At 42.3% G+C, this 16650-nt stretch overlaps 1 protein-coding gene across 1 annotated transcript in view; it reads left to right on the forward strand.

Annotated features, from left to right (window-relative positions):
- Nucleotides 1-13921, forward strand: part of LOC128869277 (calcium-dependent secretion activator-like) — a 60761-nt gene extending 46840 nt beyond the window's left edge. Inside the window, exon 4 of the mRNA XM_054111814.1 lies at nucleotides 9902-13921. Coding sequence (XP_053967789.1) covers nucleotides 9902-10025 — 124 coding nt within the window. The 3' untranslated portion in view covers nucleotides 10026-13921. The remainder of the gene's footprint in view (nucleotides 1-9901) is intronic.
- The last annotated feature ends 2729 nt before the right edge of the window (nucleotides 13922-16650 follow it).

A 16650-nucleotide genomic window follows, 5' to 3' on the forward strand; every position in this document is an offset into this window, starting at 1 on the left:
TAAGCCTCTTGTAGTTCTTCTGAATATCACGGTATCGTTCCCAGTCCTCTGTACGGTTAGTCTTGAGGGCCCGGTTTAGAAGTTTTCTCGACTCGCGCCTCAACATCTGGAGCTCCCGATTCCACCAAGGACCGGGAGTCCGGTTAAGGAAAGGTCGCATTGGACAGGCTGACTCAAAGCATTCGGTTAGGGCAGCGTTGAGTTTCTCAACAGCCGCCTCAATGGCCTGTTCTTTTCGAAGTCTTGGTGGCGTAACGTCAAGGTCCCTCAACGCCTCCCTAAACTTCTGCCAGTCTGTTTTTCTGGGGTTTCTAGGGGGCAATGGGATTTGTGCCTCCTCGCCACACTGAAACTAAATGCACCTGTGGTCGGAGCACGAATCTTCGGCAAGGACTCTCCAGTTCTTGATTGACCACCCAAGTTTTGAGTTTGATAGGGTAAGATCAATTACCTCCTGCCTTCTAGCTGTTACAAACGTTGGCTGTGAACCCTTGTTATGTATGTCTAGGCAAGAGGACACGATAAATTCGAATAGTCGAGAGCCCCGTCCATTGCACTTGCTGCTGCCCCAGATTGTATGCTGGGTATTAGCATCGCAACATAGGATGAGGCCCAGATTACGCCGCTCACAGAACCTCACGAGACTAGTGGCCTTCCCGGGTGGTGGCCCTTCCAGAGCATCGTAAAGAAAATAAGCAGATGCAATCACAAACTTCGACCATCCGCGTCTACCTCTGTAACACACCTCAGCCGCTACCAGGTCTTGGCAACAGAATTGCTCAAGACCCGCCACAGTGAGATGGGATGATACTATAAGACCGGTCCTAGGTCTACTCGAACTCCTTTCATATAATAACGTAGCCCCTTTCAGCGCACTTAAGCCACAGAGACGGCCCCTAAAGACCCAGGGCTCTTGCACTGCTGTTATGTGGGGTAATGTGTGCAGCTGGGTAAGCCTTCTACTTAGTAGTGCAGTAGCGGCTTTCGAATGCTGCAAGTTAATCTGCGTTACCGTCAAGGAACGGTAGCTACAGGAACCGTCCGAGCCAATCATTTGGAAAAGACATGGAAGCTGACCGTCCCAAAGAAGAGACTCAGACAGTTCCCGTACCGTGAGCCCACGACATCAACACTGGCCTCATCCACTCGCACCAGAAGGACTCGCCAAAGCCTCGAGTTGATGTCCGGATTTTGAGCACGTAGACAGGATAGGATATCCGCCGTAGACAGGTCTGGATCCGGAATCCAGCAGATGGCCTTCCTGAGGGGTACACTCTCCTCGCTGTAGACTGCGAAGCGAGTGGTCCCCATGGGGGGCACGTTATTGATCACGGTCCTGATCCACTCGAATTTTGCCAGAGACGCGCATGTCACCTTTATGGTGCCGTCCTTTGTCGCATATCCCTTCGCGTTGGCTTCAGGGCCGGAGGCAATAACCTGACGCATCAGTCTTTTTTTGCAGTATTTGATATCTGCATCCGTAAGCTGATGGTCAAGCGCCAGTTTTCCAATCACAGCCACAGGTCGTGGACCAGCAGCCTTCTCGCTATAAGATGGCTTGGCCGCACCCGTGGATGTGCTTCGGCGAAAGTCCAGCTCTCGATCCTCCACTGACGAAAATTTCGCCGGGCAGACAGCTGTGCTGGACTTTTTGTCTAGGCGCCGATAGGGACGGGGCTCAGCAGAACCTTTTCCCGCCACATTGAATGGCGCCAAGACCGCGGTCGTACCTTGGGGGGTCGTGGCTCGGCCATTGGCGTCAACCGCAGGGCAGGGAGGTGTGCTGCTTTCAGCCACCGTCCTTCTCCGCTTACCTCGAGAGCGAGACATCTTGGGAGCGCCCGTGCCCACCGAGGATTCGGTAGCTTCCGTGGGTGTCACTTCCGCTGACCGAGGTCTTTTGGAAGACACAGGCGCAGAAGGGCCGGCAGAGCCGCATGAGCCTTGCCCGCCGCTTTCTTCTCTCCCTCCTTGCCAGGCTCTTCGATTTCCCGGCTTCTTTGGGATGTCGTACAGCCGCCGAAGAGACCTCACTACTCAGGCTCTCCGAAACAGGGAAACGTTTCTCAGACTCTGAAGGAGAGGAGATTGCGATAGCAACCTCCGTCTCGTCCAGGATGTGCTCTCGCTCGTAGGGCTGAGAGACTTGGGTAATGGTTGGGGCCTCCAGAATCCATGCCCCTGCCGCCGAAGCGGGTGGATTGCCACTTGTGTGGATTCCACCTGGAGTAATATCCTCTGTATTTTACATTACCAGTGATGGTTTTTGTTCGGGACTTCTCCCTAGCCAATTTGGTTCGCGGATGGCACCCTGATTCTATGCCAACTTTGAGTCATCACACGAGTGTTGAACCCACCCCATCAGGGAAGACCACTCGTGTGATGCCAGGGCTTCCCTATCCACCACCTGGGACGCGCCCGATGGGAGATCAGGCAACTCAGGGGTGTAGCCACTAAAAAAATTCCTCCTCCTCTACTGGGGAGACTCTCTTCCCGAAACTACCTTTCATTACTTCGGGAAGGCCCAGAACGGTGTGCATTAAATGGACCAATACTGTTCACCCACGTCTGGGTCCCCCATATTTGTAGCCAGCTTCATGCTATAAGCTCGTCTTCTAATGTGTCAGAGCCGTCATAGCAGTGGTATGTGAGGCATGCTCTCAGGTTCCTCTCACATGGGCGTTTGGATGTTATACGCTATCGAAGTTTCTTTGGCATCTGCAGCAAAGAAGATGTTCTGGTAATATTATACCATCTTATGCCGTCGTGAGCACGTGACTCGACCGTCTGTTATTTGTCGTCAGTCAACCTCCTATCGAGGGCTGATTTGTTTGTCCCCGTGTTTTGCGCTGCCACTCCGCGCGTTGCAGGTGCAGCATTATCCTCTTTGCAAAACTTTTAACTGCGTTCCAACAGTCATAAGATGCACACATGTTATTGATTAAGCTATCTGGGCTCAGCAGTTCGCTCAAGACTAACTCATCGTCTGACGTTCTTCGTTGAAACGGTCGCAGTAGAAAAACACGTGCTCTGCGCTTTTTATTGCATTGTTGAAGCTTGAACAGAACGAAGTGTCCTCCATGTGAAAATGATGGAGGTACTCAAAGAAATAGCCGTGACCGCTCAATATTTGGGTTAAATAGTAGGCCGCGTCACCGTGCCTTCTGGTCACCCATTGGCTAATTTTTGGGATAAGTCTATAGGTCCAACGTCCGTTTACAGACGAGTCTGCTTTTCCATTTTTCTAACGAATGTAGACGTTCTGCAGCTTTCGCTTCAGTGGTCGGCTTTACTCCTTGTCTATCATAAAGTTGTCCCATTTCCTGCACAAGTACATCTATTTGGATTGATACGATCCTGTATGCGCACGTCACTCTTAGTGCATTCCGCCGGTGCACTTTAACTACTGGTCTAACATTTGATGGCTTAGCTCCTGCCCATATAGGAGCAGCATATAAGATGACTGCATTCACCACGCTTGCCAGGAGGTGCCTTCTGGGCCCTGCGGTCCCCCTATGTTTGGAAGAATTCTTGTAAGAGCGCCGTTGACTGCCGCAGCTTTGGAACCCACAGTTGCTAAATGTTGCTTAAAACAGAGCCGTGCATCAATCATTACGCCTAAATACCTTATTGCCTCTTGCGACAGTATTTCATGGCCGCCTATTCACCATTTCATGCACTCTTTTTTTCTACGCGCAGTTACGAGGACCGCTTCAGCCCCGCTGCAGAAAGCCATAGTTGGACCCCAGCTGCTGCATCATTACACTTCTCCTGCAGGTGGTCTAGCTTCTTGTCCGTGAGCAAGAGAGCGAGGTCATCGACATAGCATACCAGTGTTGCTTTATCCGGCAATTTTAACCTTAATACTTCGTCGTACATGGCATTCCACAGTGAGGGTCCAAAAACTGATCCCTGAGGGATCAATTGCACAGAACTTCATCCGTGTGTGTCCTCCGATAATGACGCCGCGCGCTATATTTGTCACAGTTTCAATAGCGTCCACTGTCGATCTAGCCCGTTTGAAGCCACATTGTTTATCAGATAGGCCGGCTGGGCACTCCAGATAGCAATGTAACCGGTTACAAATGATGCGCTCAAGCACCTTATTCACGGTGTCGAGCATACAAACGGGTCGGTATGCCGAGGACTGATTTGGTTGCTTGTCTGCTTTGAGTAAATGCACTAGTCGTTGCAATTTCCATCTGCGCGGGAAGGTCCCTTCATTAAGGCATGCTTCATACATAGTCGCAAAGGCTTCTGGCGTCGCCTGCACTGCTTAAGTGCAATGTTAGGAACGCCGTCTGGGTTTGGTACCTTGTTGTCTTTTATACGCCTTAACGTGCTTAAGACGTCTTTTGTTGTAACTGGCGGAATGTAGTCGATGTCAATCACCATTTGGTGATGGTTACTAATTTCCTCCTGTTGGGGAAAGAGCTCCATTACCACTTGGCTGAGCAGGATGTGGCAAGTAGGTTGCGGTGTTTTCACTTTCTGCATAACCGTTCTGTAGGGAAGGCCCCAGGGATCATTGTCAGCGCTGTTTCGCATTTCCTCCAAGCATCGGGTTTTGCTCTGTTTAATAGCTGTTTTCAACTCAAATTTGAGTTCACGGTATTTGGCGTGCAGCACTGCCCATGTTGGACGATGTCTTGCTCTTAGCGCTTTTCTTTGAGCTTTATTACAGGCTTTGCGCATACTGGCTATCTCCATTGTCCACCAATAGACGGGTTTTCTTTTGTTGTTGAATCTGCATCTTGACATGACTGCATCACACGCTTCTTTCATATTTTCGGAAATCTGTTCCGCCATATCTTCCGCCGCAGTGCGGAAGACAGTGACATTTCTCCAACTGAATTGGAAGCTCTCAGCGTTGAAGGCAAGTTTTTTCCATTTTTGTCGCGTCCTTCGTTATTCTGGCAGTTGTATAGCGTTGTGTATCTCAATTACTATAGCCATATGATCGCTGTGAGTTAACAAATTTTCGCGGTGGAATCTGTAAAAGCGAGGTCGATTATTACTGGCGCAGTGTTTTCACTCCTGGGGTGTTGAGCAGAACAAGGTCTATTGCTGCCATAGTTTTTTCTATTAATCGCCATCACGGAGTTGTGTACCGACTACCTCATGTCCTCGACCATGCATTGAAGTCTCCTGCGATGAGAATCGGCAACTTTTCTCTTAGCTAAAATTCCAGTGCTGTCATCATGTGATCAAAACCTTCTAAGTATAAACTATCTAGCTTCGCCCATGTGAATCCGGCATTTGCAACAGATATCCTATTCTGGGGTGTTTTACTGCCCACCACCCAGATTGCTGCTAGCTTGTCAGAATCGGTCATCCAATTGTGCGAGTTGATGTCTACGAAAATTTCCAAGAGGAGATCCACATCCACTTTGTTTTCTACAAGCGTTTGCCTTAGCAGGTCATGTGCTGCCTCACAGTGTTTAATGTTTAGCTGCAAAATCTTCATGTTCTTATTTTGCGTACTGCTTCTTGATAGCGAGGGCATCTAGCGCCGCATGTGATCCCTCGCATAGAACGCATTTTTCAGCGTTTCTGCAAGTTGCTGCTTGGTGCCCATCTTTACCGCATCGCCTGCAAAGCTTTGTGCGATCTGGTCCGTTGCATTTTGTCGCAACATGGTCAGACTCCCAACATTTAAAACACCTTTTTGGTGGTATAACCTCGGTTACCCCTGACCGTACCCAGCGCACCTTGAGAGATCCAAGCGCTAGTACCTTCTTAGCATCTTCAGCCTGAAGTGCAATGTAGACAGACTGAGGGCCTCCAAATGAAGTGTGGACACTTTTGACGGCTTTCATACTTGCGCCTGCTCTGTGATTGCTTCGAGTAGCTCCTCAGTTGTGTTTAAGGCGGATATGAGACCTTTGCATTGTAATGTTACAGTGTGGGTTTTCAGTTTAACCGTTGCAATGCTTTCCACCGCTTTTTCAAAGGCTTTCTGGTAATGAGTAGAGTCACCTTCTTCCCTTTTTCTAACTCTATTAGGAGCCCACCTTTTTGTGTTGTCCGCATTGTTTTGACCCTCTCACTGAGATTTTTAAATTTTACGCTGGATTTCACTGCGCGTACCATGTCCGCGTAAGTTGTGCCTTCCATCTTTTTGTGGAGTATAATCGCGTCAGATCTAGGTCGGAGCGACCAGTGGGGTTTTTTTAGCCTTTGTTGGCTTGTTTCTCCTCTGAACCATCAGCCATTTTTCTGTGGTCGCAGAGGATTTCGGTTTCTGCGGCGGTTTTAACCTTATTTTCTTGGGGTCAGGTGATGTTGCTCCTTCGTGTGCTATCGATTCTGGACTGGTTTTAGCCTTTTCTCTGACGAAATAATTCCTTTTTCAGCCCCTCTTGCTGTTTTGCGCATCTGCAAAGGGCTGCGAATCATTTTAGGCATCTTTTCCTCTTTCAACTGCATGGTCACCTCCGTGTGTGGAAATTTTATTTTGCTAACCATTTTCCTTATGTCATTGTGGACATTGCGGTGGGTGTCAGAATATTCCATAAGTCCGTCGATTTCCTTTCCAAGGCGCGCAATCAAATCATCTAAAGAACAAGCTTTTGGCTCCGATGGCGATGTCAGGTTTTTTTGGTGGCTGTCCATCACCCGCGAGGAGTTCAGCTGCCGCTGTTGCTTGTCTTCGTTGTGGCGTCTTGGGGTACCTGAGATGCACTCGTGGATGGAGATTGTGTGCGCTGCTACTCTGTTGGTTCGTCGTTGGCTGCTAAGGAAGCTGAATTACTTTCAACTGCTTTGTTTGTCGCCGGTGTGTTAGTTGTAGCGGCTGCTGGTTGCGGTGGGGTTCTACTGATAACAGAACTCCTCCTAAAGACTGCAGCTCCTTCATAAACCGCATTGTTGTTGTTTTCTTCATTGCGGTTTGTTTTTTATTTTCAACTTTGTCCATGATTTATGGACTCAGACTCACAGCCGCTATATCTGCACGAGTATGTAGTTTCCGTAAGTCCTATGGTTATCTATGGAACAGGGGGGCTATACTGGGGTTGACACTGGTCCTTATGGGTACCAGGGTTCAGAGCCAGACTTCAAGCCGGAACTAGTGGGGAGTAATCTCAACCCAACCTTCATGGTGGCTTAAGACTACGCGCTTTGTGAGACCTGCCAGGTTTTAATAGGGCGGAGAAACAATAAACTCTTCTGTAAGTCATTTCAGTTAGATTTCACTCCGCCTACTCAGGTTACAGATGTTTACTGCTCCAGCCCGATCACAATCTGCTTCCGATCCAGTATGTCATAATCAGGAAGTGTCTGATTATTTTGAGACTAGCACAGTCTTGGGTTGGAAACATTAATCGAAAGCTACTGCTGTACGCGGACATTATGATGTTAGCAGATAATCCAAGAATCATGCTTGCTAGGATACGTAGACTAGAGAAGTACTGCACCGAATGGAATATGGAAGCGAATCCAAGTAAATTGGAAATTGTGATTTTTAGAAAAGGCGGCCGGAAATCGCAGTTAGAAAAGTTTGGTACAATGGCAAAGATTTAAGCGTTGTGCGGAATATCGCCAAACCAAAAATTACGTTCGGAAAACATTTGGATATTTGTCCAAAAACTTTGAACTTCGAAAAATACAGGCTTATGGTTATTAATGGAATCAAATATTGGGAGGTTGAATTAGTTTTAAAGGTGACACACAGATGGCGCTATTTATCACTTTATCGCGTTGGCAATACTGAATATATATTCATGATAAAGCCTCATCCCTAGGCTTTGTTTATCAGTATCTGTCATTTCGCTGAAGTATAAACAACGCAGTGTTTTCGTGCTCCGAGTATGTCAACTTTCGTGCCGTCGAAACGCAATTTGCGGGAAGCTTTGCTTTTCTGCTTCAATTTGAAAAAAAATACAGCCCAAGCCCGTGAATTGCTGCAGGAGGCCTACCCAGACTATACTCCGTCGATTTCAACATGTGAGTACTGGTTTCGACGATTCAAAAGTGGTGATTTTCACACCGAAGACAAGGAGCGTCTTGGCCAGCCCAAAAAGTTCGAGGACGCGGAATTGGGGGAATTGGTAAACGAGGACTCGTGCCAAACCCAAGAAGAGCTTGCTGAATCATTGGACGTTGATAAATCAACCGTTTGCAAGCGTCTAAAAGCGATGGGAATGATCCAAAAGCAAGGACTTTGGGTCCCGTACGAGTTGAAGCTGCGCGACGTCGAACGGCGACTTTTTACGTGCGAATTGCTGATCGAGCGACAAAATCGGAAGGGTTTTTTGCATCGGGTGGTGATTGGCGACGAAAAATGGATCCACTACGATAACCCAAAACGCAAAAAATCATGGGGTTTGCCCGGCCACGCACCAACGTCGACGGCCAAGCAGAATATTCACGGCAAGAAAATCATGCTCTGCATTTGGTGGGATCAGGTCGGCGTCGTATATTTTGTGCTGCTCCAACCGGGCGAAACAATCACGGGGGATCGTTACCGACTGCAATTGATGCGTTTAAGCCGGGCATTGAAAGAAAAACGGCCGGAAACGGTAAAAAGGCACGACAAGGTTATTTTGCAACATGACAACGCTCGGCCGCATGTTGCTCAACCTGTCAAAAAATACCTTGGAACGCTTGGCTGGGAAGTGTTACCCCACCCGCCGTATAGTCCAGACATAGCTCCCTCCGATTATCATTTGTTCCGGCATATGAGTCTCGATTTGGCGGACCAGCGGTTCTCCTCGTACGAGGCTACCAAAATATGGGTTGAGTCATGGATAGCCAAGCAGCGGCCAGAATTTTGGAGAAACGGCATCCGGAAATTGCCCGAAAGATGGACGAAAGTTGTAGCTAGCGATGGCCAATACTTCGAATAAAATATTTTGTACCGTTTTTTCACAATAAAGCCCCAAATCTTCGAAAAAAACCTTTAAAACTAATTCAACCTCCAATATATTTAACGAATTTTTATTTTATCTAAATCATAAAACGTTCAAATGAAGCTCAAAATATTTTTCCAGCTTAAAAAAAAACAATGTGTTTTGATGCCGTGTCACGCATGCATAAAAAGGAAAGAAAAGAGAGGACAACTATTGCGTTACGAATAATACAGTCGCATACGTCACTCAACATCGAAACAATGTTATTCATGTCTGTGTATATTCTATTCCTTTGCGTGTATTCTCATTCCGTATACGTAATGTCCGTATAAGGGAAACACGCAAATATTGTATTTTTCACACTAACACAACGCACGCGTACTTTTACCGATTTCTTTAAAACTTCACATAAACCATCTATGGACCAATACCAATGATCTGAGAAAGTTTGATTGAAATCGGTGAATGCGTTTAGGCGTGAATCGGCGACTAACGAACACAAAAAAACGTCTCCATTTTTATATATAAGATAGAAAGCAGACTCTCGCATAAATTGTCGTAGTACGTGATATGAAAAACCATTTTCTGGTATAAACATCTTAATGAAATAGGCTCAGAATTCTGGTTAACTTTTGACGAAAGTATCTGAATAATTTTCAAAGAACGATTTGGTATGCTTGTATTAGATGCCAAGAAAAAAATGAGAAAGTGTCATTTTATTGGAAGGTGTTCTATACTCGCTGAGTTTAAAAATATTTAAAAAAAAAAAAATCAAAAGTAACAGAAAAAGTTATAAGCCATTAAATGGAGAAAACTTTCAAAATGTAAGAGGAATTTTAGGTTTTTGGTTTTCAACTTTACGCTATAGAATTTATTTGATTGCTTATTTTATTTATAATTATATAAGGAAAATGACAATCGACAAATTGTTATATATTATTTTAAGAACATATGTATGTAACAATGTTTATTGAAGGTATTTAACAATGTTTATTGAATTATAATGTTTATTGAAGGTATTTAACAATGTTTATTGAATTATAATGTAGACCACGCCACTTCGCGACTTTTCTCTACTTCGGCGACTTAACGACTTCTCTCTACTTCGGCGACTTAACGACTGCTCTCTACTTCGGCGACTTAACGACTGCTGATGCCAACGACGAACAATGATGCCACCTCCTTACACTCGGTCATCCTGATCATCATCTGACCCGGATGATAAAACTTGTGCGTCTTCTATGTATTTCCACAGCTTCATGTTGTCTGCACTTGTAGATGTTTGTCCTGGTCCCTCGAAATCTGCTGCCTTTTCAACCTTGTATCTGCCATTCTGTTTAACTTCTACAATTTTATACGGACCTATAAATTTGCTGCTCAACTTCTTGCCCGCCACAAATTGTGTCTGTCTAATCGCTACCAAATCAAACTTTTGGTACCCAGTATGAGGTTTGCGTCTTTTGTCAAAGTTCTTCTTATATACTGCTTGTGCCTTCTGAATAGCTTCTTTCGCTTCCATCCCAACCTTCTGCCGCTCATCTGCAAATACAGTTAAAATTTCTTCTTCAATCGCTCTTACCACGTCCGGCCGTGTCTCGCTTCGAATTTTTACTCCAAAGAGTACTTCGAACGGTGTGTACTTAGTTGCCGAATGAACGTGTGAGTTAATTGCTCTCTGCACCTGTCCTATGTACTTGTACCACTTGCTTGGTTCCGTTGCTGACAGCTTTGATAAAACTGAGAGGATAACTCGATTTACTCTTTCGATTTGTCCATTGCCTCTTGGAACGCCAGTGGTTGTCTCAACATGCTCAACATTACGTCCAGCGCAAAATTCTTTAAATAATTTTGAAGTGAATGCTGGGCCCTTATTGCTTATAATCCTTTGTGGGCTGCCAAAAATATCCACCCACGTGGTCAAATGTTTCACTGCGTCTTCGGCGTCTGTCGACTTTGTTGCAAATAACCAATTGAATTTGTTAAAACCATCAATCAAGGCAAAAATATATTTGTAACATTTCGCTGTTGTATCTAATGGGCCTAGATGATCAATATGAATTGTACACAATGGTGTATCGCCTTTATTTATGATATGAAAAAAATCATATTGCTTCCCCATTTTACGATTATGTAATATACACTCGATACAATTAGCAATATGTTGTCTGACCTTATGTTCTAAATGTGGGATAAAGTAGTCTTGTTCAATTCCGTGCATAGTTTTCTGCACACCCATATGCCCGACACCATGCGCTTTATCAATAATTTCTTTCTCCATTCTTTTTGGCACCGCTAAAACGTCACGCCCACTTAATTGTTTGTAGATCAATTCATCTTTAATAACAAAATTTCTATACGCTTTCTCTTTTAGAATTTCTGCTACAGCTTTCAAATGTTCATCGCTTTGTTGGGCTTTTACTATTCGTGCTCGAATTTCAGATGTAACAACAAAAACTGGATAGCGACTTAGCGTGTCCACGTGTTTCATCCTGTTCCCAGTTCGGTGTTCGGTTTTAAAATTGAAATCTTGCAAATACATTAACCATTGAGCAACTTCGCGTGGAACGTCTTTTTTCGTTGTCGTCTGCTTGAACGCTAAGCAATCCGTGACTAAAACGAACTCAATACCTAGTAAGTAATGTCGCAGTCTTTTTGTTGCCAAATAAGCAGCTTTTACTTCTAAAACATAGCTATGCAACTTTTATTCGTGTGGCGTAGTCTTTCTGCTCCAATAATACACTGGATGCCACTTACCGTCCTGTAGCTGTAAGAGTACACCGCCAAAACCATATTTAGAAGCATCAACGTGAAGCTGAGTCTTTGCCGTTTGCTTAAAAATCTTTAGGACCGGCTCTTCTACCAATATTGCTTTCAACATAGCTACTGCTGCCAGTTCTTCGTGTGCAATCTTGAATTCTGTATCTTTTTTAAGAAGCTGAGTCAACAGCTTCGCTATCAACGCATAATCTTGGACGAACTTCCTAAAATAACCTGTCAAACCAAGAAAAGCTTGTACACTTCTTAAGTTGTTTGGTGTAGGAAAATTTTTTACTGCCTTCAATTTTTCATGGCCAGGCCAGACTTTGCCATCCTGTATGGTATGACCAAGAAAATTTATGCGATTTTGTAAAAATTGGCACTTCGACCGCTTGATTTCTAAACCGTACAATTGTGCACGCTGCAAAACCCTTTGCATATTTGCTAGACACGCTTTTGCTGTTTGCCCAAACACAACTATATCGTCTACATACAACTCCATTATACCCTCGTTGCGCAGGCCCTGAAAGATTATGTTCAGAAAGCGCACAACAGCTGGCGAATTGCAAAATCCAAAAGGTGCTTTATTAAACTCAAATACGCCCTGCTTTGTTATGAACGCTGTGTATTTTTTGCTATTTTCTTCTACCGGCACGTGAAAAAAGCCATTCTTGAGGTCCATAACCGTGAAGAATTTGGCACTTTGCATTTTTTCTAAAACATCTTCTACAATTGGTACTGGAAAGCGATCTTTTAAAACGAGACAATTCAATTTTCGGTAATCAATGCACATTCTGAACGTGCCATCTTTTTTTTCGCCAATACTTTGCTTACTACATCGGAAACAGACTCCCGAATAACACCCTCTTGTAAACAATCTTCAATTTGCTGCTTTACCACCGCGTTTTCCATTGCCGACAATCGACTGGGGTTTTCTTTAAAACATATTTTGTCATTACTGGGAATAATTTTCAAATGTACAGGGCATTTTTCAGTTGCATTGTTTGGCGAATAGTTCATTACCATTTGATTTACTATATTCTTGTATTTATGCGGCACATCAATTTCGTCCACGCCTTGAACATTAAAAACTGTTGCTATACTGGTGTCTACGCCTTTCTCTGTAAATGTATACCCGGTCGCATTCACCGTCAACGTGAATTTTTCTATTAGGTCGAATCCAATTGTGCATCGAACATTATATTATTGTCGTCTACCACTAGGATTGTATGCTCGGTTTTCAAGCCATCTACTTCAATAGTACTAGAAAACATGCCTAGAACGTCGGTATTTTTGTTACCTAAACCATATAACTTTATGCTGTTTGCTTTTAGAGGGTATTGCTGAAATAATCTTTTGTAAGTGCTATACCGCATGAGCGTGACATCTGCACCAGTATCCACAAGACAATTCACACTGTTCCCACCTATTCTCATTTGCTTAAACCTCTTTGAAACTAAGTTGACGTTTTGTTTTGCGCAGTTTTTCGCAATGTGACCATTTCCATTGCATTTGAAACATTTCGTTTCCTCTCTACACTCTGATCTCACATGTCTAGTCGATCCACAGTTATAGCCAGAGAACGTAAATTCATAGAGAAGGCTCAGGAACGAATGGGCAGGTTAAATGTCAAAACACATCAAAACGAGGGTAGGAAGTTAACAGTAGAGAGTTAACATAGCGGAGCGTAGTCAACATAGCGGAACGTAGTCAACAGAAATAAATATAGCGTTTGCATTGAAATGTAAAATGCCATGATTTGATGTTAGGGAAAAGAAAATAACAGCAGACTTGTACATTTTTCTTTCATGCTTATTTGCCGTCGGCATTTTGCATGCGCAAATGGATTATTTCTTGTGAGATGAATAAATTAATTCTAAGTAACGCAATAGCACCGTAGGCCTAAGTAGCTAGAGTGCTCTATCAGTTAGTGTTATATTTCATATTTCTCTAATAAATAATAATAATAATAATTCTAAGTATATGCATGCACGAATATGAAATTTTAAGTATCTCATTGACTAAATTGTATTGAATTTAGGTCTATTATCAAAATTATTCAAATATCATAACACAAAAAATAACTTTGTAAACCATTCATTTACATCAAGGTTTATTATTCAGCAAAGTGTTGAATTAATATAACATCTACCATCCATATTCATGTGGGCAGAAAAAAACATGACTTGCCTCAAAACCCAGCTCATACACCTCTCATACAGATCTACATATGTATAAAGAATTCAAAGCAAATAGACAAACGTATGCAAACATATTTCTAATATACATATGTATGTATGTATGTATGCAAAAATCACATTTCTTTTTCATGCTTATTTCCAGTAGGCATTTTGCATGCGCAAATGCATTATTTCTTGTGAGATGAAAAAATTAATTCTAAGTATATGCATGCATGAATGTGAAATTTTAAGTATCTAATTAACTTAATTGTATTGATATTAAGTGCATTATCAAAATAATTTCAAAATATCCACATAAAAAATTGGCTTTGTAAACCATTCATTTGCATCAAAGGTTATTATTCAACAATATGTGTCCTTTTTAAATTTTTATATCCATATATATGTATATTCATATACTAAATAGATATAACATCTACCATCCATATTCATGTGGGCAGAAAAAAATCTTGACCTGCCTCAAAACATAGCTCATATGTATCTACATATAAAAATTTAAAAGCAAATAGACAAACGTATGCAAACATATTCCTAACATATGCAAAAAAACTCATCTAAACGGTATTCGCGTACATATACATATGTATGTATGTATGCATATACATATGAATACATATGTTGGGACAACGTACATATGTACGTAAAGGTTTCTATTCTAAGCAAAACAATGAATATTCGTATATACCTACATATAACCGCACATACTTACTTTATGCCTCTACATGTGTATGCTTCCAAAACTAAAATTCTAAGCCTAGCGACTACAAGAACAAAATGCATTCCTAGGAGTAGCTGCTGCGGCCATGATTATTTAGCCGCGACGGCGCTGAACAGTTTCAAATATTAAAAAGCACAACAAAAACAAATTCATTGATAAGTTCGAGCTCATATTTCTACGAGCAAAGTACTTTCATTCATAAAACGAGCCGTCCATATGCCAATTTTCACGACCATTCGAAAATAGTCAATATTGGAATATTTCGCGTTGAATTATTTGCCAATATTTGGTAAATCTTGAATTTTTGTCAAGTCGAGTGGCCGCGGCTCCGTATATATGTATGCATCAATATATGTATGTAAATATGTGTATATGTACAATGCTGTGCCAATGAATGTGCGCTGCGCCTATGAATGCGCGCTGGATTTCTTGATTTCTGCCGCAAGTGCTCGCAACCTCATATGTATGTATGTCTATGGAAGTTTGTAGGCATGTATTTATGTGTATGCGTGTTTGCTTTTGCACGTCCATATGAACGATTTTTCATATGCAGATGTTCATTTGATTTAGCTGAACGAATATATTGATTTTGTAAGGAAATCCTGTCGAATTAAATTATTGGTATATGGTCATTTAAGTTCTTCTTACCAAATAAATATTATTATCCTTAAGAAAATGAAATACTAGTTTTTTTAATTTTAATTTTTTATTTTTATTCACAAGTAATTTAAGTACTCTTATATGTATATGTATGTATATATATTACAATACTATAAATAATAGGTATTTACATTTCCTGAAATGAAAAAAAAATATATAAAATTGTGAAAGCACGAATTACGAAATTGTTCTCATACTATAACAATTTCTCACACGACTTCGATATTGACATCGATTAAGTCAATGCGATTTACCTGATTTTTAAAACACTACTCTCAATCCATCGTGATTAAGTGAAAATTGTAGTGGTTTAAAAATCTAGGCTCAGGTGCTACCTGAAAAAGAAGATAAAAGGAAAACCTGAAAGATAGAGAAAAATCTGAAAGATGCAGAAAACCCTGAAATAAAAAAATCTGGAAAATAGGAAAAATAAATATAAATGAATACATATAAGAATAAACAACAAATAAACGCTGGTTTTACTTACCCTAAGGACCTGCGCAACTCACCTTGTTGGACCCTGACCTACAACGTACGACAACTTTTTTAGTTTATCGTTGCGCTTCTGACACCTGACTTGGGTATTTTCTTGCCGTAAAAGCCATTTCGCATTTTTGAATAGAAGTACATATATCAAAAAATCGAGTAGCTTGATGCGATGATCCTGACATTCGCCAGATATTGCGAACCAATGGGGAAATACTTCTTCGGTTTTTTGTTTTATAACCGGCAACATTAGATTGCGAATATTACCTACGTGAGCATATTTTGCAAAAAGCTGACGGTACCACATCATCTGAAGGCGACACACTTCGAATACCCTGTCTTCAGGATTCACCAGTCTCAAATCGGTGTCATCCGTGAAATTTTTAGACCTTATCAGGGCTTCGGAATGCAATTTTAATTCTCCTTGTGTTTTCATCATAATGTGGGCGCATTTGTCGCATTTTAGCTTACACAGTAATTTTTGGTAAATACCATAGCCAGTGTAATAACGCTGCACCTGTACCTCAGCTATATTTTGTTCTTCGGCAAAATTCTCGTCTGCTACCTCTATATTTTCTAAAACGAGTTGCTCATTTAGCGGTTCTCCTACTTCTTCCTCCAGATGATGATCCTCAGTCCCTAAATTCCAGTCTAAATTAATATCATCGTCATCTTCGCAATTATTGCCTTTGTTTTCGAACCGCTGTCGTAAAATTTTCATAGATATCAATCGCGCTACTATGTACTGTACTTCGTGTGCTGTGGGATGAGTATTAATACCCTGACTAGCTCGGACCCGATAAAAGAAATTTTCTAGACAATCTTGGTTTAACTTTCCAAGGAAAATAAATTTTAAATTTTGATGCTGTTGAAAAAGTTCCTCGCACAATTCCAGCATCGATTTTATGGTAGTACGAAAGCCTTGGATACATTTAATAGTGGAATATGCACGCATTGTAGACATCGGACTAAAGAA

Source organism: Anastrepha ludens, chromosome X (assembly GCF_028408465.1).
Source record: "Anastrepha ludens isolate Willacy chromosome X, idAnaLude1.1, whole genome shotgun sequence".
Classification (NCBI taxonomy): Eukaryota; Metazoa; Arthropoda; class Insecta; order Diptera; family Tephritidae; genus Anastrepha; species Anastrepha ludens.